This window comes from Saimiri boliviensis, chromosome 13, assembly GCF_048565385.1.
Source record: "Saimiri boliviensis isolate mSaiBol1 chromosome 13, mSaiBol1.pri, whole genome shotgun sequence".
Classification (NCBI taxonomy): Eukaryota; Metazoa; Chordata; class Mammalia; order Primates; family Cebidae; genus Saimiri; species Saimiri boliviensis.
In genome coordinates, this window is record NC_133461.1 from 75,813,063 (window position 1) to 75,836,671 (window position 23,609).

The 23,609-nt window shown below is 38.0% G+C and overlaps 1 protein-coding gene across 4 annotated transcripts in view; it reads left to right on the forward strand.

The window, feature by feature from the left end:
• The window catches only part of ZMAT4 (zinc finger matrin-type 4), a 386,463-nt gene that overhangs the window by 210,494 nt on the left and 152,360 nt on the right, over nucleotides 1-23,609 (forward strand). For 2 of the 4 annotated variants that reach the window (XM_003942398.2, XM_074383837.1), the window contains exon 5: nucleotides 9,961-10,188. The exons of the other annotated variants lie outside the window; for them this stretch is intronic. In XM_003942398.2, the coding sequence (XP_003942447.1) occupies nucleotides 9,961-10,188 (228 nt within the window). The remainder of the gene's footprint in view (nucleotides 1-9,960; nucleotides 10,189-23,609) is intronic. 4 annotated transcript variants of the gene reach the window in all.

Consider the following 23,609-nt stretch of genomic DNA (forward strand, 5'->3'; position numbering starts at 1 on the left):
GGCTGGAAGAATTAAAAGAACCAAAGCTTGTTTCAGTTCCCAGGGGTCAGCGGACCAGGCTTCCAGCCCCTATAGGATAATGCCTGTGATCCAGGTGATGCCTCCAGCTCAGTACTCCAGGAGCAGCAGCTTCAGTGGGCATTGAGAGTGCCAGTGGGTCAACCAGTTCCTGTCAGGGAAGCCCACGTTGTCCATCTGGAACCGTGTGTTAAATATGGGGTTTGAAGTTTATGAGGAAAGGCAATCGTCATTTCTAGCAGTGCCCAATTAGCAGATTGTGGATTCTTCCCAGGCAATGCGCAAAGAAGGGGGAAGGGTGAAGTCATAACTCTTAGTGTTTCTAAAAGTTTACCACAGTCTTAATGTCTCTGTACTTTTTTTTTTTTTTTTTTCTTTTTCCTCAGGTCCAAAAAAATGCCTAATAGGTAAGTTTATTAAATAGCTAGGTCCAAACAAATTAAACACTTATGTCCTAATAATTTAGTAGCCATCTGAATTTTTGTTGTTGTTGTTTTTTTTAAAGACAAGATCTCCTCTGGTGCCTAGGCTGGAGAGCAGTGGCACACATATGGCTCACTGCAGCCTTGACCTCGTGAGCTCAAGCAATCCTCCCATCTCAGCCTTGCCCTGTGTAGCTGGGACTGTAGACATGTGCCACCACGCCTGGCTGATTTTCATATTTTTTGTAGAGACTGGGTTTTGCCATTACACAGGTTGGTCTTGAACTTCTGGGCTCAAGTTATCCACCCATCTCACCCCCTAAAGTGCTGGAATTACAAGCGTGAGCCACTGTGCCTGGTCTAAAATAATCACACACGTAAATTGAAAAAAAATCTTAATATTTTCACTTCCTTCTTAAATAACTACACTAATGAATGTGTTTGCCTGGTAGGCACCGCGTATCTTTAAAACCAAATTGGACCTTTCCACCTTTGTTTCTTGTTCCTCACTGAATGATTGATTAACTGGTCATACACCACAGTATGCAAAAACCCAGCTTCACAGAAAGGGAAATCATTACAAGGAATGTAGCATCTAGGTTGAAACTGTAAGCTACCTTGAATTAATGGTCCCTGTGGTGACCAACGGATGTTGCTAGACTTTCCCCAAAATGTCAAAATATCTTACAGATTTCCTATGAGTTTGCTCATTATGCATCACAGGACACCTCTGCACAGAGTTTGAGGACTATGGCCATAACTGGAGACTTTGATACTGAACTCAGGGAGTGTATCACCTTGACTGAGTAGGGTTTGAAGATTTAATACCGTGAATATACTACAGGGCAACAACTGCTTTTCAGATCTGTCTGGACAGAGTGGATGCTATCGCTGATTGCAGCATTCATTGTTATACCTGCAGGATGTCCTCAAGTAATGCAGTTTATGTAAGAGAAGTGATTCCTTCTCTTATGTAAATGACTCTATGGAGAATAAGCTGCTCGCCTCATTCAAGAAGGGTTTATTTAACACCTGTTATGTGCCAAGCACAGTTCTGAGTACCTGGAATCTGTCAATAAATAAAGGATGAAAATTCTTGCCCTCTTGAACCTTAGATTCTATCCTCTTCATTTCAAGGCAAAGAACGTGGAGTATTACAGCTTTTGGGTTCTTTTGCCAAGCAACACAAGAAAGTCATAAAAGGACTTTTATTGCCTCTAAAGTTCTATTTAATGACTTATTTTCAAAGATGAAAATTCTGCAGAAAACAGGCATACTTAAGATATTTAGAACCTAACCAAGTGACTGAAACTGGAGGGAATTAGTCTATATTAATGAAAATCAATGATCTATGAATACTCTCTTAATGAAGACTGATGATATATGAATGCGTTGTGAGTAAAGAAGCAACTTCTGTTAATAGGCTGATTATACTTAGAATGTTGATCCATAATTGAATTGGACGGTCCCCTTAAGTCATCCTCATCTTTGTTTAGTCTCAGGAAATGTGGAATGGCATGTATTTTGAAACATTGGATATATTATAGCGCTTTTTCATTTCCTTCGTGGTATAAAATAAATAGCATGTGGATTTTTCTATCTCGTGGTGTAGGTAGCAGAATTCACATCCAGACATATCCTTCATTTTATCTAAATAATTAGAGCCATGTTTGAATTTGTGATAACAGTGGGAAAACTGCTTTTCTCTTTTACAGAAATAGGGGAAGCTGGTATTTTTACATTATATTCTGACTTGGCCAGACTTCTTCCAACCCGTTTTCCTTCAAGTCTACAATAAATTAACAATAAAGCACTGCAAATAAAATCTTCTGAGATTTAAGACTGGATTGTGGCATCACAAGTTCCCTAAGCTGTGTTTTTTAGGCTTTGTACTAAAACAAGTTAGCATAATATGTGGCCTATATATAAATGGTAAAATAAAAATGTTTTCCATCTGCATCAGGGAGTATATATCCATGTGTACAAAGCAGATCACCCATATTCCACAACTCAGAAACAACTATTGCTAAGATTTTTATCTATAGCCTTCTAGTCCACAAAGCTTTATACATATACATATACATATACATATACATATACATATACATATACATATATATATATATAGTAATAGTAGTAGTTATAGTTATATAAAGTTTTGCAGCCATGTGTGTATAAGTGATTTTGTTTATATGATACATATAAACCATATCTTTCAGTTTACATCCTATTCCGAACATTTCCCCAGGTCCCTAAATAGTTTTCTAAGACAAATCTTTTTTTTTTTTTTTCATTGCTGCATGGTTTTCAGAGTATAGGTGACTATGATTTATTTAATCTATCACCTATTAGGAGTATCTAACTTGTTTTTTAACCCTGTAAAATAAGGTTAATGAAACTATCAAAGATTTAATATTTATCTATCATATTTATCAAAATATGAAAATTCCCCCAAGTTGATATTAAAAGTCACTAGTACTTTTCTTCCTGTATTCATCACACGTTCACTGAGCATCTGCTATCTACACAAGAGGCCCAAGCCTCTGCCAGAGATGCAAAAGAAATCTAAATATGAGGCCTGACTTCGTGGTGGGCATGGAGGTGAGGTGCTTCCCCACAGAGGAGGCTGGACTGTTTGGAGACAGAGCTATAGAACTACACTGACAGCTGCCTCTTAAGCCACTCACTAAATGATCTAATCTAACATTACCATTGGTAGCATTTGCAAAAAACAGGGATACTTGCTGAAGAAATACTACTATCATTAATTTGATTTAGAGTAGGAAAAAAAGGAAGGCAGTTTGTCATAGGGATTGGAAATCAGAAAAAGTGTTTTTTAGAAAAAAGAATGCACATTTTCAAATAAGCCCCACTGAGAGCAGATGTGGAAGGCTAGGAAATGTGTTTTGACTCTAGAATGAATCTTTGTTTATTTGGCCTATTGCTCTGCAGGCATTATTGGAAATGAGTTGACATTGAAATATGGGGCTGGTCTTAGAGTCCAGAGATCTGGTCTTTGCGGCTTCCTCTGCTGCTTATTAATCAAGGGACTCTACACTAGTGGGTTCATCTCCCTGGGCTTCAAGCTGCCTTATTGACCAGACAAGATCTCTGAGTAACTTAAGAAAACACATAGAACAGACATAATAAATTGCATGATATCACAAACTGGGAAGAATTATTGTTGTGGATGAGAATGCCTTAGGTGAAAAAAACTATGTGCTTTAAAATGAATAAATTCTGGCTCTATTTCTCTATATCAAAAACCCTTACATCCTTCGTGACAATGAATTAAACTTCACTATCCTAAAGCCTAGAAAGCATTAAGCATGAGTGAAAAGGGAGAGAGAAGGAGAGAAAAGGACAAAGGTAGAAAATAAGGAGCCAGGGTCTGGGGGGAGGGGGAGCGTGATGAGGGACTTAGAGAGAGAGAAACTGTGTGTGTGTGTGTGTGTGTTTGTATGTGTGTGTTAGGTTGGCGGGTGGTGGGGGAGAGAGAGAGGGAGGAGTGTAGGGTTGTCAACTTGAATGGCAGAGAACCCTGTGACTCCTTGACAAACTAAAAGGGACTATAAGGCAGACAGGGACAGGCAGGTGGGAATCTGTCTCATGGCTGGTGGTGTCACCCTCCTTTCCAGCTAAAGTTGCCCACCTGGTGGTCTGACAGAGCTTTGAGATCTGTCCGTGAATCTTGTCCTTTTGGACGAAACACCTGCTCTTGTCTCTGGAACAGTTGTTCCCGAAGTCTTTACTAATTTCCATGTAGGATGTTAAATCCAGTCTTTCCTCAGAAGCTGGAGTAACAATTTCAGTTTGCCTAGGGCTCTCCCTGTTGAAGCCCCAAAAACCACAGGTCCTGGGAAACCATCTCAGTCCCAGGAAAGCTAGGATGGTTGGGGCCATGCCGAAAGCTGGAGTGAGGGTTTGGATGCCATGATAAGCAAGTCAGAGTAAATGGCTTCCTGTTTGAAAGTAAATTTTCCAAGAGGATGTGCACTCTCTGCAGCTTATAGAAATAGGCCACTCCAGAAAATAGACTTTTGGGAGAATAATTGCGTTTAATATATTTAGTATGTACAATGTATGTACACTTTGAGATGTTACCCTTCTGCAGTTCAGCCACCAGGATCTTGTCATGTACTGACTTATATTTATATTGACCGGCGCAGGACCTAGCTACCTAAGCTGTAAATGACACAATCTAGAAGAAACAAAAAAACTCTTGGTTACCATATTTCTTTACTCATAATGTGAAGAATATTTTATTTATTTATTTATTTATTCATTCATTCATTCATCAAAAGGCATGGAATTTACACTATGTGTCTGTTGCATGCACAGTGCTGGCCCCATGAAGAGTCAGGTTGTAGACTGTGTTAGGTAATTAGACTATGCAGGCAATTAGAGAATGAGGAAATTTTCTAATAGAGACTGATATGGTTTGGCTGTGTCCCCACCCAAATCTCATCTTAAATTTTAGTTCCCATAATTCTCACTTGTCATGGGAGGGACCCAGTGGGAGATAATTGGATCAAGAGGGTGGTTACCCCCACACTGCTGTTCTTGCGAAAGTGAATGAGTTCTCCTAAGAGCTAATGGCTTTATAAGGGGCTTTCCCCTCTTTTTGCTGTCATTTCTCCTTCCTGTTGCCATGTGAAGACGAAGGTGTTTGCTTCCCCTTTTGCCACGCTTGTTTCCTGAGGCCTATTGCTCTGTGGAACTGTGAGTTAATGAAACCTCTTTCCCTTATTAATTATCCAGTCTCCGTTATGTCTTTATTATCGGGGTGAGAACAGACTAAAATAGAGACATACACAGGAGCTGTGGAAATACTTTTACCCTTAAATCAGCTGTGGTTGTTATGCCTGGAAGAAACAAATATAAGATCAATATATATATGTATATATATAATTTTAGATTATTACTCAAGACAACATATCCCACAGGTGACAGATAGCTGCTGATAACAGAATCCTTGACAAACCTTGCACAAGGTACTAACAGTGATGTTGAAATTCATTCTACATTGAGGTGATTCTTAGAATTCAAATGTTGAAAATGCTGACTTGCTTCACTTAGTTCAAGCCTTAGAGGAGCTCACATTGATTTTACTGACTCTGAATCAACTATAGATCCATGATCTTTTGTTCAAAATATTTGGGGGGGATTGTATTTTGCAAATCAGAAATTGTAGGATTTGGGATATATAATAAGCCACAGATACTATACACTCTGTTTATATGGATATAGGACAGCAGTCCCTGACCAAAGGTATTAATAGTTCTATTGCAATATGTATGTGTGTTTATGTCAAATGTAAAGACTATAATTTGTCTCATGTGACTTCATGTCAGTTTTTGGTAATAAATCAATCTGAAAAAACTTGAGTTTCAGGGGATTTTTTTTCATTTTTATATATTGAAGCAGGGATTGTGAACATGTACTAGAAGAGAGCCAACACAAGGTGTCTAATGGCAGCTTCTGTTCCAGTTTCCCTTACATATACACACAGACGCGCATTCACACAGCTAAGGTTACAAGGTGGTATTTAAGAAATGCCAAATGCTGGGCGCGGTGGCTCAAGCCTGTAATCCCAGCACTTTGGGAGGCCGAGGCGGGTGGATCACAAGGTCGAGAGATCGAGACCAACCTGGTCAACATGGTGAAACCCCGTCTCTACTAAAAATACAAAAAATTAGCTGGGCATGGTGGCGCGTGCCTATAATACCAGCTACTCAGGAGGCTGAGGCAGGAGAATTGCCTGAGCCCAGGAGGCGGAGGTTGCGGTGAGCCGAGATTGCGCCATTGCACTCCAGCCTGGGTAACAAGAGCGAAACTCCGTCTCAAAAAAAAAAAAAGAAGAAATGCCAAATGAATTGTGCAGTGAGTAAATGCTCTATAAGCTTAGAGGAGGAAGACCTACTTCTTGCTGAGGTTATTAAAGGCCCCACATAACATATGGGATTCAGGAGCATCTTGCGGGAGAGTTGCATAGCTCTGTGGAGCGTCTGGTACGGGGCAGCACAGCAGGCTGGTCACGTCCTTGAAGAGAGGCAGGTGGGACAACAGCGCTTGCTTCCTAGGGAAAGGAATCGGAATTGCCGTCTAACTTTACCAGTATGAATTTATAATGTTCTTATTTTAGTGATTCTTTTATGTTACGGTAAAATGGGAAAATTAATTGGAGTTTTAAAAAGGCAAGTAATTATTTCTTTCTGTCTCATGGATGATGCGACATTTTGGCTATTGCCTACAGCAAAACTAGCTCCATTGCTGTTGGATGTATTATGCCACTTTCTTTTATGTGAAGATCTAAGAAAACTTTATTTTATAGTTATTTTCAAAGAAAATGTGCAATATTTAGATCATTTGTTCTCAACATTGGCTGTGCTTTGGAAACATGGATCAGGCTGTGGGAAGAGGGAGGTTTTAAAATCATCCTCATGCTTGCTTCCCACTCCTGGAGTTTAAGATACAATTGATCTGGGCAGAGTCCGGACACAGAAATTTTTAAAGCTTGGTGAGTTTAATGTTAAAAACCACTGGTTTCGATTAATTGACTTTTGGTCAAATCTATTTAAAGGATAGGTAGTGTAAGTAGTTAATTTTTTTTTGCAATTAGAATAAAAACATAAACTATGAAATCAAAATAAAAATTAACTACATGTCAACTAAAGTTTTTTAAAGTATGTTTTTAAACCAAAAGATCTTTGCCCTACTCTTTATTCATTTTATTGGAATAATACACTCTGCTAAAGAATGTTAGTGTTATGGTTCATGTACACACACTGGTTTATCATTAAAACCTGGAAACTGCTGTCCTCCCATGTAATTTCTATGTTTGGCATTGAATCAAAGCCGTAAAAGGGAGGGAGCTTCTACAATTTGTTCCGTCTACAGCCTATGGGTTAGCTGGAAAGTACGTTAATTTTAAAAGAGATGGTTAGCCTGAATTTTAACCTTGAGGAAACCAGGGACCTTAGAAATTTGCCAAAGGTCACACAGCTCACTGATGGCGGAGCCCCACCCAACCAGAGGTCTGACTTTGATTCAAGGCTGTTTTTATGCTACTGCGTTTGCCTGCTTATATAGGCATTAAGGGAATATAAACTGGGCTTAAATGGGTGAAGGGAGTTAAAAACAGAGGCAAAAAAAAAAAAATCCTTTAAACTTTCAGGCTATACACAAGATAGTAGAATTATTTAGGAGGAGAAGCTACAATACCAATGTAACATCAAATTATTTTCTTACGTGCAAGATAAGATTATCTTATGTGATGGATATTCTATTGTGCCTCACTCCTACCAGGATGTAGTATAGAAGGTATCAATTGATAAAATTGACTGAAATGTTTTATAGGGCCTACTTTAAAGAAAAATAAATTATGCTTCAAGAGTCAACATTTATTCAGATTGTAAACATTTGATAAGTTTACCATTGCTATCAAAAACAATAGGCGGCTATAAATCCTCAGAAATTGGTAAGGATTCAGGAAACTTTGGAAGCAAGATTCAATTACCTTCCGAAAAGTAGATACAGATCTTCTCACATCCAGGTCAACTGCATATTTGTAGCTTTTATTTCTAAGTCATAGCAGAACGATACTGGGTGGCTGCTGGAATGGCCCAGGTTTGAGCTTTATTTCTGCATGGTGATATATGACCAAATCCTGCAATGAGGCTTTTAAGGGGCATGCTGTTTGTGAGTCTCTATAGAAATAACACCATTAAGTTTACGCTAGCTAAAACGTCTTGATCTGATGAAATCTCTAAATAAAGGGAAAAGAACTTCTTAGGAATACTGTTATGACACAGGCATTACTTGAATTAAAATGTCATTTAGCAAATACTTGTTTCTATATAAGGTTTTTAATAGAAAAAATAAAAAATTCACATAAAAGTTACTTGAAACCTTGGGGATTTGGTTAATTGGTTCCTTAACTTGTTATTGAGGTCTCAGCTTTTCCTTGGAAGAACAACCCTAATGCTCTTGGTTTTGCCAGCTGCATCCTCCATCTCAGAAGCAACACACACAGGATGCTGCTATAGACTGCGTTAGGACTGATGGCCCATGTGAGAATTTATATATTGATTTCTTCTCCAAAATATTTGGACTAGAATATTTTTCCAGAATTTAATGAGATCCTTTATGAAATACAAAGATGATGGATCTAGAAAAAATATCCCTTTGCTTATTAAAATGTATGAACAGGAGCCTTGAGGAGTATTGAAGGGAACATCGGCTTTGGGAATTTCAGATTTTGTTTTAGTCCTGTTTTTCCCATGAGTAGATATGTCACTGTCAGTAAATCACTGGCATTTCTGAAGTCTTAACATCTGAGAAATGGGATAAAAAGCCAAGTCATAGTTCTTATGAGGATGGAAGCAACTTGTATGTTGTAATGCATACGAAAGTTATTTTTACTTTCCATTAGTAAGCTCTTTCAAGTCAGACTCTCTTTTCTGTTTTACTTTCTGGACCAGAAATAATCACAATGAAATGTGTTAATTTAATAGGCGGGATAATGCAATCTCAAAATAGTGATACATGTCTGTTCTGTTTAGATGAGTACACCTGATCTATGGTATTTTTCTTTTGGTTTTTAGAAAAACGTTGTTTCAGCATCAACGTTAGCAGGTACAGGTTGAATATAGCCTATTACAATAAACAAACAGCTGACAATAAAATTAGCATGACTTCCTCAATTAATACAACCTATGTCACCAAAAGATCCATTTCTACCGCTTAGCCATTATTATATTTATTTATATTTATAGCACACAACGTCCAATTCATTCATTTAGAATCTTTGTAAGTCATGATTGTCCAATGTTACTTCAAGCATTAGCTTTCTTTTGACTGATAGATGACTCCCTTACCTCTATGAATTCATTGATTTAATTGCATTTTATCCAATATTTATTTTTAGCGTTACACACACACACACACACACACACACACACACACACACACAAATTGAAAGCAATTACAATAGGCTTATTGCATTATTAGTGATGCTAGAAAAATTATTGCTCAAGTTTTACCTGGTTCATTGAACTTGTCCCCTGTATTTTACCACTTTTTCTTTTTTCTAAATGTCCATGTTAGAGCAGAATGCATTTTAAAAGTGAGTGGAAAAGGCCTTCACTAACCATGTTTACAAAGCTACTCCAGGCAGCCAAATACTTAGCGCTATCGTCAATAGCTCCTGAGAGCCACAGCGGAAATAACTGAGAACTTATTTTTAAAAACTTATTTTCCCCCTAAGCGACGGTCTCTTGAATTATCAGATTTTGGCATAACAATATGCAAACTCTGATCTCAATACATTAAGAATATTTATTTGTGTCCAAAGTCAAAAATGAAAGCTGGCAGGGCTAATTTTCTGGCTGTCAGTGAACTCTTGGGGATGTTTAAGCTGTGTAGTGAACAGCAGACTTTTGGTCTTCAGGGATTGAGGAAGAGTGGACTCAGTGTTGGACTAACGTGGCTGTGGTTCTCTGGTTGTTTCCTTTCACAGCAACACCCCTGAGCCCACTTAAGCCGCCACGGATGGACACTGCTCCGGTGGTTGCATCTCCCTATCAAAGAAGAGATTCAGACAGATACTGTGGGCTCTGTGCAGCCTGGTTTAATAACCCTCTGATGGCCCAGCAACATTATGATGGCAAGAAACACAAAAAGAATGCGGCAAGAGTTGCTTTATTAGAACAACTGGGGACAACCCTGGATATGGGGGAACTGAGAGGTAAGGGCAGCTCTTCTCACTTCTGCCACAAAATTGGGCTTTCAGAGAAAAGATGGGGCTTTCACAAATCAGGATGATTTTTCTTCTTTCTTTAATTATTAGGGAAAAAGTGAGGCTCATTCAAAAGAAACGAACAAGAAAGGAAATGAGCAAAAGACTCGTTTTATAAACTCCTCTGTTTCAAAGTATTTATTTCCGTATTTGTATTGACCGCTTTTCAAACCAAAGGCATCTATTCATGAACCGGATTGTTTTCCTTCTGCTTTACCTTTAACCTCCTCTTCACTGAATGCTTTTGTAGAGTAGCAGTGTTAGAAAAGGTGCTAAATGGGAGGCCGAGGTGAGTGGATTGCTTGAAGTCAGGAGTTCAAGATCAGCCTGGCCAACATGGTGAAAACCCATCTCTACTAAAATACAAAAATTAGACAGGTGTGGTGGCGCATGCCTGTAATGCCAGCTACTCAGGAGGCTGAGGCAGGCAAGGGAATCGCTTTCCCTGGGGGGGCAGAAGTTGCCGTTAGCCGAGATCACTCCATTGCATTCAAGCCTAGGTGACAGAGTGAGACTTGTCTAAAAAAAAAAGAAAAAAGAAAAAAAAGAAAAATGAAAAAGAAAAGATGCTAAAAGGCCAAATAGTATTACCTTATCTTAAACTTTTGTGCTTTTTAAAATTTAGCCCAAACAAAGCAACAAATTGACTCAATGTAATGACTGAAAGCAAGCCCAAGCCCCTTTAATAAAATCTCTGAGAAATCGAGATAAGACGGTGCCGTGTGGTACTTTGTGGTCAACACCTCTCTCCTTCCCACCCTGCCCCTGTCCTGGACAGGTTTTTCTTGACTGCTAGAAACCACGTATCATTGGAAGTTCATGTGAGGTTTTATAGAAGCTGCTGAATTTGGAAACCTTAGCATGAGGATTCATTCTGTGGATTCCTTAGGAAGCCATCAACCAATTTGTGAGACTATATAGAATATTTTATCACCAGCAACCATTCAAGCATTTTTGATCACTAACATCCTTTTGATCAGCTTGATATTAGCAGCATAGAAGTACAGTAAAATTGCATACTATGTTTTCTGAGAAATTGCATTTTTCTCAGAAAAATAATTCTGCAAGGGGTACTATTGATAGTATACTTCAGATCTGGTATAAGTTTGATAAGCTTTTGTGGGCAGGTCAGGGGACTATCATTCATAATGGCTGTAAGCTATAGATAACAAAATTTACCAATTAATTTGGAGAAGGCAACCTGAGTTTAAACAGGATTCTGCATACACAGCCTATGATTCTAATTACCCTAACCTGGCTGTGAACCTTGAAGGGGTGTAATTGTAACAGAAAATGACTTGGAACAATTCTAGACAAAATAAGTAGTATAAAAGATCATGCTACAACGAGCTAAGAGGAAGGACAGGTCACTTCTCAATATGTTGGTTGCAGAAGAATTAACCAAGGGAACATACTTGATTTAGAACTAGAAAAGTAGGTGGCATATTAGAAGATGAGAAGGCATTCCGTGTGAGCAGTATCACATATGCATGGGCAAAGGTCAGGAACAGGCTAGAGACAGCTAGGAAGTCATCATGGAAACATCTTGTACTGCAGCATAGATTTAAGGTTGGAGATACGTGACTACATCTGTAGAGATTGATCTTTTACCCAAAATACTAGCTTAAAAAGAACAAAAAAGAGCAAATATTAAAAAGACTATATTTTCGTGTATGTTTCTTAGCTACAGAAAAGCAACATGAGGCTTTATATTTCAACATGTTGGATAATCTCATTGCAGAAGCTTTTGAGTCGATGGTACTACTGCTTTTTGATGGAGGATTCTTGGGTTTTCAGTCTCTGTCTTGTTAAAGAAAATAAGCAGGGTCTCTCCATAGCTGAAGGCCTACCTGCAATGCCTGTGTTACCAGCAGATAACAAGTTGTCTCAGTGACTCCTTCCCGGCAGGGCACTGAAGGAGAAAAATAGGGCTTTATTTATGTTTTGGTGCCAGATATTATGACTTGAAGAAAAATTATTCCTGGAGCACATTCTTCCTGTCTATTTTGAATTATCAACGCGGCATCTTTTATGTACAACTACATCTTAATGACTTGGGCGTCTGAATTCTGTAACATTTGAGCAGCTTGTCTTTCATACAGAAGACAAAAAGGCTGCTTTTCAACTCAATAACTCAATGTGACTGTGACTCAGTAGCCCATGGAATGTGATTAGCATTGAACACAATGCCCTTGAAACCAACCTTTCCACATGCTCCAGGTGACATCCTCATAGGTATTTATTCAAGCATTAAATATTGCAGACACTTAAGGAATAAACCAACTGTGGTAACCCAGCACTTTGAAACACATACGCCACACACACCCTCCTCTATTCTTGTAATGCTTCTAATGTATGATTAATCAATTAATAAAGGCAAAAAACGCTAAGCCATAAATATAGGCATATCCATGACTTTAATGAAATGGTATCAGGCAGCTGAAGCATGATATAGCAATGTTACAAGATGATAGGCTTTTTCTCTTTCTTGCATAGCATTTCTCACATTTTTAAACACTTCATTGTTTACTTACTTTTTTTTGTATTTTCTTTCTCTCTAGTCACTTACGGATTATTAGCATCTATGTCTGGTTTACTCATTTATATGTTCAAAACACCTACAATAGTGGCACACATAATAGTTACTCAATAGTTGGCTGAATGAATGAATGAGCAGAGAATGTCCTAAAACAAAATTACCTGAAATTAACATGGCAATCATTTTCATTTCTAGAAGGATCCTGATTTAATATTTTTATAAGAAATTATTTCTAATTCTACTTTTTTAAATGACGCATATTTTATGTGTAGTGAAATGCAGAGATATTAGATGTTACAGTTCTATGAGTTTTGACAATGCAAATACCTGTATAACCCACAGCCCTATTAAGATACATAACTTTTCCATCATGGGAAAATTTCCATATACCCTTTCCTAGTCAATTCCAACCTTCCATTCCAGAGAGCCACTTTTCTCATTTTTTTCATGATAGATTAGTTTTCCTTGTTCTAAAACTCCATGTAAGTGGAATCATAAAGTGTGTATTTCCTGTGTGTCTGGCTTATTTTGGATAGCATATTGTTTTATGAAATTTATTTATTTATAGCATATAAAGCAAAGTAGTACCTTTTTATTGCTGAGTAGTACTCTATAGACAAAAATACCCTAACTTGTCTGTCTATTCTATTCACTGATGCCCTTTGGGTTATTTTGGTACTATTTTAGATAAAGCTTTCATGAACATTACTGCACAAGAATTTTTTTTTTTTTTTTTTTTTTGGTCAATGCATGTTTTACTTCTTTTTTTTTTTTTTTTTTTTTTTTTTTTGAGACGGAGTTTCGCTCTTGTTACCCAGGCTGGAGTGCAATGGCGCGATCTCGGCTCACCGCAACCTCCGCCTCCTGGGTTCAGGCAATTCTCCTGCCTCAGCCTCCTGAGTAGCTGGGAGCATGTTTTACTTCTATTGGTAAATAGCTATGTGTAGGATTGCTGGGTCATAAGTTGTATGTATTTTTGACTATTTAAGAAACTACCAAAATCTAAAATAGTTGCATTTTTTATACTTTAAAAAGACAACATATAAGAATTCCATAGCCTCATGAACATTGTTCATGCCAGTCTTTTAAATTTTAGCCATTTTAGTGAGTATAGGTGGGTGTTTCATGATGCCTTTAATTAGTATTTCCGTATTGACTAATGATGTCAAGTACTTTTAAAATGTGCTTTTTGGTCGTTTGTATATCTTCCTTTGTGAAGTGCCTGTGTCTATTTTTAAAAATTTGGTTTCTTGCCTTTTCATTAATAAGACAGGGTATAAGGTTTTCACATATAATGGATTCACATTCTTTCTTAGATATATGCGTTGTGAATATTTTCTTCTAGTTTGTGACTTGACTATTAATTTTCTTAAGCCTTTTGATGAGCAGCCATTTTTAAATTTTGGAAGGTTAATTTATCTTTTTTATTCTTTCATAATCATTACTTTTTGTGTCTTACCTAAAAAAATCTTTGCCTTTACCTATGACCAAGATATTCTTTTATGTTTTCTTCTGCAAATTTTATAGTTTTAACTTTTACATGTAGAATTATGATGTATCTGAAATTAATTTTTATGTACAATATAAAGTAAAGGTTAACCTTTATTTCATTTTTATGTATTTACACAGTTGTTACAGAAAGTTGCAGTAAATATTTTCTTTTCCTCATTGAATTGCCTTGAATGACCTTTATTGAACCTCTATTGATTGTGTGAGTCTATATCTGGACAATTTATTCTGTTCCATAGTGTCTTTGCCTTTATACCAGCACCACAGTGTACTGATTTTTCAGGATTATAGAAGTCTCAAAGTGAGGTAGTGCCAGTTCTCCAACTTTCTTCTTCTTTCTCAAAATTATTTGGCTGTTTTAAATCCTTTACATGTCAACATACATTTAAGAATCAATCTTGCATAGAAGCTTTATTGGAATGTTGAATGGGATTGAATTCAATCTATAGACCAATTTGGGAATAATTTATTTAAATTCTTCAAAACGTTGAGTCTTCCAATCCATGAACATCCTCTAGGTCTCTATTCATTTATGTTTAAGTTATATTGGTAATGTTTTGCAGTTTTCAGTGTTAACGTTTTACACATCATTTGTTAAATTTATCTCCAAGAACAGTTGACCTTTGAATAACACAGAGATCAGGGACACCAACCCCCTCCACGGTTGAAAATCAGCAAATAACTTTTGACTCTTCAAAAACTTAACTTTTGACTCTTCAAAAACTTAACTGCTAATAGCCTTCTGTTGACTGGAAGCCTTACCAATAACATGGTTAACACATAGTTTGTGTGTTAAACATGTTTCATACTGTAATTTTATAATGAAGCAACATAAAGAAAATGTTAATAAGGAAATCATCAGGAAGAGAAAATATAATGACTATTTGTTAAGTGGAAATCCTCATCATCTTCATCTTGAGTAGGTGAAGGAGAAGGAAGACGAGAGGTCAGTTCTGCTTCTCAGGGTTGGCAGAGGCAAAAGAGGTGGAGAAGGTGGAAGAGGAGGCAGAGAGTCAGGCACTCTCAGTGTAACTTTATGAAATACATCCTTTCTGACTTTTTTGCATTTTCATTTCTCTAAAAATGTTTCTCCACAGTACCAATCCTTCCATTGCTTGCTTTTATATCAGTATCTGTATCATAGAAGGGTCTGTGTCTTAAGAGAAATCAAAAAGCAGTCTTGAATCATTGGGCCCCTCTGCCAGATTGTCTAACATCAGCTTGTTTTCCGGCACTGCTTCTTCTACATTGTCTTCCTCGTCATCTGGCCCTGGCTCAGAAGCCCTCCCTTCCATGACGCTGTCTTCTGCTAATTCCTCTGGTATAGTGTCTGTTAGCCCTTGGATTCCAAACTTTCATAATGTTTTCTCTATCAGAATTCTCTTCCATAGTGTCAACAGTCCTGTCCGTAGAGTACAGTGAGTAACAAGCCTTTAAGTTCCTAAGCACCCCCTAACCTAGGGGCTGAATTAGGTACATTGTGTTTAGTGAGGGGTAAACCACACTGATGCCTTCAACATTGAATTCATGGGGTTCTGGGTAGTCAGGGGCATTGTCCAATATCAAAAAAACTTTAAAAGGCAGTTCCTTACTGGCAAGGTACTTCCTAATTTCAGGGACAAAGCATCCGTGGAGCCAATCCAGAAAAACAGTTGTTGTTGTTCAAGACTTCTTGTACAACCAAAGACTACCAGCTGGCATTTATATTTTTCCTTCAAGCCTACTGTGAAAGGTGGGTAGCAGATTTATAGATAAGGGCAGTCCCTATCATAAACTTGACTGCATTTGCACAAAACAGTAGAGTTCTCCCACCCCTTCCTGCCTTACACCCTGGTGCCTGCTTCTCTTCCTTACAAATAAGTATCCTTAGTGGCATTTTTTCCCCAGAATAGGGACATTTTTTCTGCATTAAAAAACCATTCCAGAAGTTGATTTTCTTTCTCCCCCCACCCCGCAAAGTCTCTCTCTGTTGCCCAGACTAGAGTGCAGTGGTGGGATCTCAGCTCACTGCAACCTCCACCTCCTGGGTTCAAGCAAGCAATTCTCCTGCTTCAGCCTCTGGAGTAGCTGGGACTACAAGTGCATGCCACCACACCCGGCTAATTTTTGTAATTTTAGTAGAGACAGGGTTTTTCAATGTTGGCCAGGCTGGCCTCCAACTCCTGACCTCAAGTGATTCGCCTGCCTCAGCCTCCCAAAGTGCTGGGATTGTAAACATGAGCTACTGTGCCCAGCCATTCCTCAATAATTTTCTTAATAATGTCTGGGACCTCTTCGGCTGCTTCTTGGTTGGCAGAAGCTGCTGCTCCTGTTATCAAACCTTCCTTTGCTGGCATTAACTTCTCCAGCTTTAGATCCTTTACCTTAACTTTTGCTTTACGTTGTCCTATAATGAGTTCACTTATTCTTGAATCATATTAGGTATGCCTTTCTTTTAGCAATCTTGTACTACATAAAAGCTGCGTTTCTTATATAAGGCCAAAACATTTCTCAAAATGTGCAAGGTTTTCATGTCTGCTAGTGTAGCTATAGCAACAATCTCACAAATTTCTTTTTCTTGTTCTGTTTTGTTTTAAACAATGGGTCTTATGCTGGATTCATTTATCTTGAAGTGGCAGGCAACCAGTCTGAAGATCTCCATCCATAGCACATATCAAACAATTCAGCTTGTTCTTGAAGTCCTGACTTTCCCATGCTTCTTAAGAGCACTTCCAGCATCATGAGGTGCACGGTATTATTCAAGGTTTCCAGCATTTCACTAAACATGATGAAAAATACATGAGAACCTCCGAGATCACTTTTTACTGCAGTACACTATTTACTGGGGAGACAAACGGCTCACATGGAGGTGATTAGTGCCACATGACATTGTAAGTGAATCCTCACAGTACTTGCCCTCATTGCAACAGCAACAAAAGATAGTTATGAAATTATTGCAGTAGGACAGTGTTTACTTACATTAGCTTTATGCAGCTATGATTTAATACTGCATCTTTATATTTCTTTACATTTCTTTTGACTACAAATGGTGCCATGCATGTGGTCTGTGTATATGTATGAAAGTTTTCACAACTTTCAACTTTTAATAATAGATTTGTTTATATTTTATGATAGTAAATGATAAAATAGACTAGTAACTATATATATTTTATGCATTCATGACATCTAACTTTTTATAATATTTAAAATATTTCTAGGCTTTGTGGTTCATCTGTTTTCTCAAATTGTGGCAAATCTCCAAATATTTTTCCAGTATATTGATTGAAGAAAATGTCTGTATAAACAGATCCATGCAGTTTAAACTTGTGTTGTTTGAAGGTCAACTAAATTTTGTGATGTTTAACCCTAGTATACATTGTATTATATTTTTGAAAAAAAAATTTTAAATATATATTTTATTGCATTTGAGGTTTGGGGTCCATGTGAAGAACATGCAAGATTGTTGCATAAGTACATACATGTGGTTTGCTGCCTTCCTCCCCTTCACCTATATCTGGTATTTCTCTCCATGTTATCCCTCCCCAATTCCCAACTACCCGCTGTCCCTCCCCTAGTACCCCCCACAGACTTCAGTGTGTGATGCTCCCCTCCCTGTGTCCATGTGTTCTCATTGTTCAACACCTGCTTGTGAATGAGAACATGAAGTGTTTGATTTTCTCTTCTTGGGTCAGTTTGCTGAGAATGATGGTTTCCAGGTTCATCCATGTCCCTACAAAGGACACGAACTCATCTTTTTTTATGGCTGCATAGTATTCCGTGGTGTATATGTGCCACATTTTCCCTGTCCGGTCTATCATCGATGGACATTTGGGTTGGTTCCAAGTCTTTGCAATTGTAAACAGTGCTGCAATGAACATTCATGTGCATATGTCCTTATAATAGACAAATTTATAATCCCTTGGATATATACCCAGTAATAGGATTGCTGGGTCAAATGGAATTTCTATTTCTAGGTCCTTGAGGAATTGCCACACTGTCTTCCACAATGGCTGAATTAATTTACACTCCCACCAACAGTGTAAAAGTGTTCCTGCTTCTCCACATCCTCTCCAGCATCTGTTGTCTCCAGATTTTTTATTGATCGCCATTCTAACTGGCATGAGATGGTATCTCAATGTGGTTTTGATTTGCATTTCTATAATGAGCAATGCTGATGAGCATTTTTTCATATGTTTGTTCCTCATATATGTCTTCTTTCGTAAAATGTCTGTTCATATCCTTCACCCACTTTTGAGTGGGCTTGTTTGTTTTTTCTTGTAAATCTGTTTTAGTTCTTTGTAGATTCTGGATATTAGCCCTTTGTCAGACAGGTAGATTGCAAAAATTTTTTCCCATTCTGCTGGTTGCTGATTCACTCTAATGATTATTTCTTTGGCTGTGCAGAAGCTCTGGAGTCTAATTAGGTCCTGTTTGTCTATTTTGGCTTTTGTTGCCAGTGCTTGTGGTGTTTTAGTCATGAAGTCCTTGCCTACGCCTATGTCCTGAATGGTTTTGCCTAGGTTTTCTTCCAGGGTTTTTATGGTATTAGGTCTTATGTTTAAGTTTGTGATCCATTTGGAGTTAATTTTAGTGTAAGTTGTCAGGAAGGGGTCCAGTTTCTGCTTTCTGCACATGGCTTGCAAGTTTTCCCAAAACCATTTATTAAATAGGGAATCCTTTCCCCATTGCTTGTTTCTGTCAGGTTTGTCAAGGTTAGATGGTTGTAGATATGTGGTGTTGCCTCTGAGGCCTCTGTTCTGTTCCATTGGTCTATATCTCTGATTTGATACCAGATGCTGTTTTGATTACTGTAGCCTTGTAGTATAGTTTGAAGTCAGGTAGTGTGATACCTCCGGCTTTGTTCTTTTTGCTTAGAATTGATTTGGCTATGCGGGCTCTCTTTTGGTCCCATATGAAGATTAAGGTGTTTTTTTCCAGTTCTGTGAAGAAGGTCATTGGTAGCTTGGTGGTGATAGCATTGAATCTGTAAATTACTTTGGGCAGTATGGCCATTTTCATGATATTGATTCTTCCTAACCATGAACATGGAATGCTTCTCCATCTGTTTGTGTCCTTTCTTATTTCATTGAGCAGTGGTTTGTAGCTCTCCTTGAAAGGTCCTTTACATTCTTTGTTAGTTGTATTCCTAGGTATTTTATTCTCTTTGTAGCAATTGTGAATGACAGTTCATTCTTGATTTGGTTCTCTGTTAGTCTGTTATTGGTGTATAGGAATGCTTGTGATTTTTGCACATTGATTTTGTATCCTGAGACTTTGCTGAAGTTGCTTATCAGTTTCAGGAGATTTGGGGCTAAGACAATGAGGTCTTCCAAATATACAATCATTTCATCTGCAAATAGAGACAATTTGACTTCCTCCTTTCCTAATTGAATACCCTTTATTTCTTTTTCTTGCCTGATTGCCTCTGGGTAGAACTTCCAATACTGTATTGCATAGGAGTAGTGAGAAAGGGCATCCTTGTCTAGTGCCATATTTCAAAGGGAATGCTTCCAGGTTTTGCCCATTTAGTATGATATTGGCTGTGGGTTTGTCGTAAATAGCTTTTATTATTTTGAGATACATTCCCTCAATACCTAGTTTATTGAGGGTTTTTAGCATGAAGGGCTGTTGAATTTTGTCAAAGGTCTTTTCTGCATCAATTGAGATAACCATGTGGTTTTTGTCTTCGGTTCTGTTTATGTGGTGGATTCCGTTTATAGACTTGCATATGTTGAACCAGCCTTGCATCCTCAGAACGAAGCCCACTTGATCGTGATGGATAAGCTTTTTGATGTGCTGTTGCAATCAGTTTGCCAGTATTTTATTGAAGATTTTGAAATTTTATTTCATGTGTTTTATTTTTATGTGTTACTGATATATAGAAAAGGAAATTGAATTTTGTTTATTGACCTTGATTCCTGTGACTTACACGTAACTTTCTACTCTTTATTAGTATATAATTTAATGGTGCAAATAATTTCTTCCTTTTGTATTTTGTTAATTTTAGCATTAATCATTGGGAACCTTGTGAAATTGTGTTATTCTTGCCTTTCTTTGCTTCAAGTAGCAAATCAAATTTTTGAAAATAAAATTAGTTTTATAGATTAACAAGGAATTGTAAGTGAGGTTGGCCTAGATAGTTATGAATATGTATAATTTGGTTCCTGACTCAACTTTAGTGCTGTTTGTTCCAGAGGCCAGATGATAACTGTTTCTACTTCCAAGTTTAAAATTAATAAGGAAAAAAAAGTCTTATCTTCCTTAATATGTAATCTAATGTAGAAAACAAAGGAAAACATTGAGTTATGGAATTATAAAGTTCAATGGTCAGAAAGTACTTCAGAGGTTTTCTTTATAGATTAAATTCTTGTTGCCAGCATAAAACACAGATAGAAGGCAGTTTCTTACTTAGAAATAGTGGCAATGTAAATTATAAAATTATGACTAGGTGAAGATAGAATATTCATTTTGCAGACCATTATCCTTTATTCTTTTGAATATTTTAAGATGGAAAATGCAGTTATTTTATTGTTGCAGAGGAAATGAGAGTATTCTATTGTAATTCTCATCTGAAGACACAGAACAAAAGAATTCATTTAAAAATTTAATATAGTTTCCAAGAACCGTAAGCTGAGTTGTGCAGGAAAAGACAGTCAATATCATTGAATTATATCCCTTCTTTTTACAGAGAATGATTCTAAGGCCCAGAGACGTAAAGTGACTATTCCCTTCCAAGTCAGGGTTAGACCCAGGGCTCCTCACTGAGAGTGACACAGTTTCTAGTGATTTATCGTTGGCCACCCAGAATCCTGATCAATTAACTCTTTTGTTTAAAACAGTTGAGTTTGGGAGACTTAAATATTTTTAGTGCAGAAAACTTGCTTTGAACTGAAGTATAGAATAAGCACAGCCAATGCTGTTTTCTGGGAATGGATTATTTGCAACGTGCGGTGTGTACCTTTAACAAAGGACTGCCCCCCACATTCATGACTCCATCACAGCTGGAGTGAATATCGCCATGCCAGACACTGAAGTCCCTATTCATGGGGGCCTGGGTGAGAGAGGCCAAGTTGTAGAAAGAGAAGACACATCACTGGAGAGGCCCCTAGAATGTACAGCAGCTCCACCTGTAATGCAGCTGCTGCCTCTGTGTGTGGGGATGGGGGTGAATTGCAAGAGGATGCAGGCAGCTTATCTAGGACTTCAAATCATGACAGTAGTATGTGAAACAAAGGAGTAGATTTGCTTTAAGATAGGTAGAACCTGGTGGTGAGAGTGCTTTACGTTTTTTGTTTTGTGTTATGTTGTTTTGCTTTTTGAGATGGAGTCTCGCTCTGTCACGCAGGCTAGAGTGCAGTGGTGTGATTTCGGCTCACTGCGACCTCTGCCTCTCAGGTTCAAGTGGTTCTCCTGCCTCAGCCTCCCGAGTAACTGGGATGACAGGTGCACACCACCACGTCTGGCTAGGGCTCTACATTTTGAATTGTTTCTGCTGTGAGTTTTCAAGTGATAGAGGATTAACTGCCTCATATTTTCTTCCACTTAACCTTGGCATGGCCTTTGTCCACATCCCAGGCAGTGGACAGCTTAGTCATGTCAATGCGGTGACACTCTTCTACCTTTAGGGGACCAAGTTACCTGTGCCCAGGCACTCAGGCTGTGGATCAAGCTAAGACCACTGAAAGGAAAGGCACTCTAGGTAAATATCAATAGTAGTAATAATCTAAAAAACAGTTTTATAGGGTGACCAATGCAACTATGGCTGTACAATAATTACCTCCAAACTTAGTGGCTTACAACAACAAATGACCCTTCTTGTCTCTCATAGTTTCCATGAGGGGATTTGGGAGTGCCTTTGCTCAGTGATTCTTCCTTGAGGTTCTTCATAATATTGTAGCAGAGACATCAATCAGGGCTGCTGTCATCTGAAAGCTTGAACGAGGCTGGGAGTCTACTCTTAAAGGTGGCTCATTCCATTCTGGGTAACAGATTAGTGGTTGCCATACGTTGGGGAGGGCAGGAGACGTTGATGATAATGGGGTGTTGGAAGCATAATGGAAATTATACTTTGATCATAGTGATGGCAATCTGGCTATATGGTTTTCTCAAAATTTGAATGGGTATGCACACGTGTAAATTTAAAAAGCTAAGTAGAAGAAGAGAAAAAAGGCAGCTCAGTCACACACCTTGCTTGTTGGTGAGAGGCCTTTGGTTTTCTCCTTGTAAGCCTCTCTCTGGGGTTTTGGAAGTACTGGTGCTGTGGTCGCTGGCTTCCCACAGAGTGAGTGATGCCAGGCAGCATTTGGAGGAAGCTCTCCTTTCTATGATACCAAAGGTCTCTGAGCACCACTTCCACACAGGCTCTGTGTTAGAACTTCTTTGCATCACCCACAGTATCCAAAGCAAGGTGTTGTTAATAGAGGCCCTTGAGGGTAGGTCTCCTTCCTGTCACCCGATGGAAAAACTATACTCGACGTATTTCACTCTGTGTGATACAGTCAGAATTATGGGTCTCAAACTGATGCTTGAACATTTCCCAGTGCTGAATACTTGAGAAAAATTAGTGTCGATTAATAGGTACTTTTAATATATTTAATCAATTAAAATAAAAGCATTTGTTCTCTCTTAATGCTAATATTTTCAGTCTCTGAAAGCTGTATGTATTGCATCTAGTTAAGAATCTGCAGCAAATAGGACCTTTAAACAGATACGATAATTATAGAACACAATTCTAAATTAAATGTTAGTGGAAGAGGTGCCAGAGAAAATACTCAGCTTAGATTACACCTGGTTATTTTTGCATTATTATTTTTAATGTGTTTTGACACCTCAGCTGTTCTATGTAGACTCACTCTGATCTTCAGATCCCACATTTTGGATGAGATGATTAAACTGCTTAAATGGCTCATGTTCCTGTCATATTATGGGGGTAGGAATGAAGTGGGAAAATAGTGTGATATGGAAGAGATAATTTTCATTCACTCATTTTGTCATTCATTCATTCACTTCTTCAAACACACTAAGTACCTGTTATGTGAGAGGCCCTGTGCTTAAACTTATAAGGGAATGTGACTCATCCTCTAATCTCAAAGGGTTTGAAGTCTGTGAAAGGGATGGAGGAGAAGATAATATCTTTACTGAAATAAACATAACAGAAAATACGCAATAAAGGAGCTTCGGAGCCCTCCAACCACAATGCTTTGGGAATGGAGAATACAGAAAAAAATGACTTCCAACTTGCAGTCAGCATGGAGACATGTAGAAGTTAGCAGCTAGTTTCCCTAGAGCAGAGAGATCAGCATGACCACAGGCACAGAGTTATGGGGAAGCGGGGGTCATAACT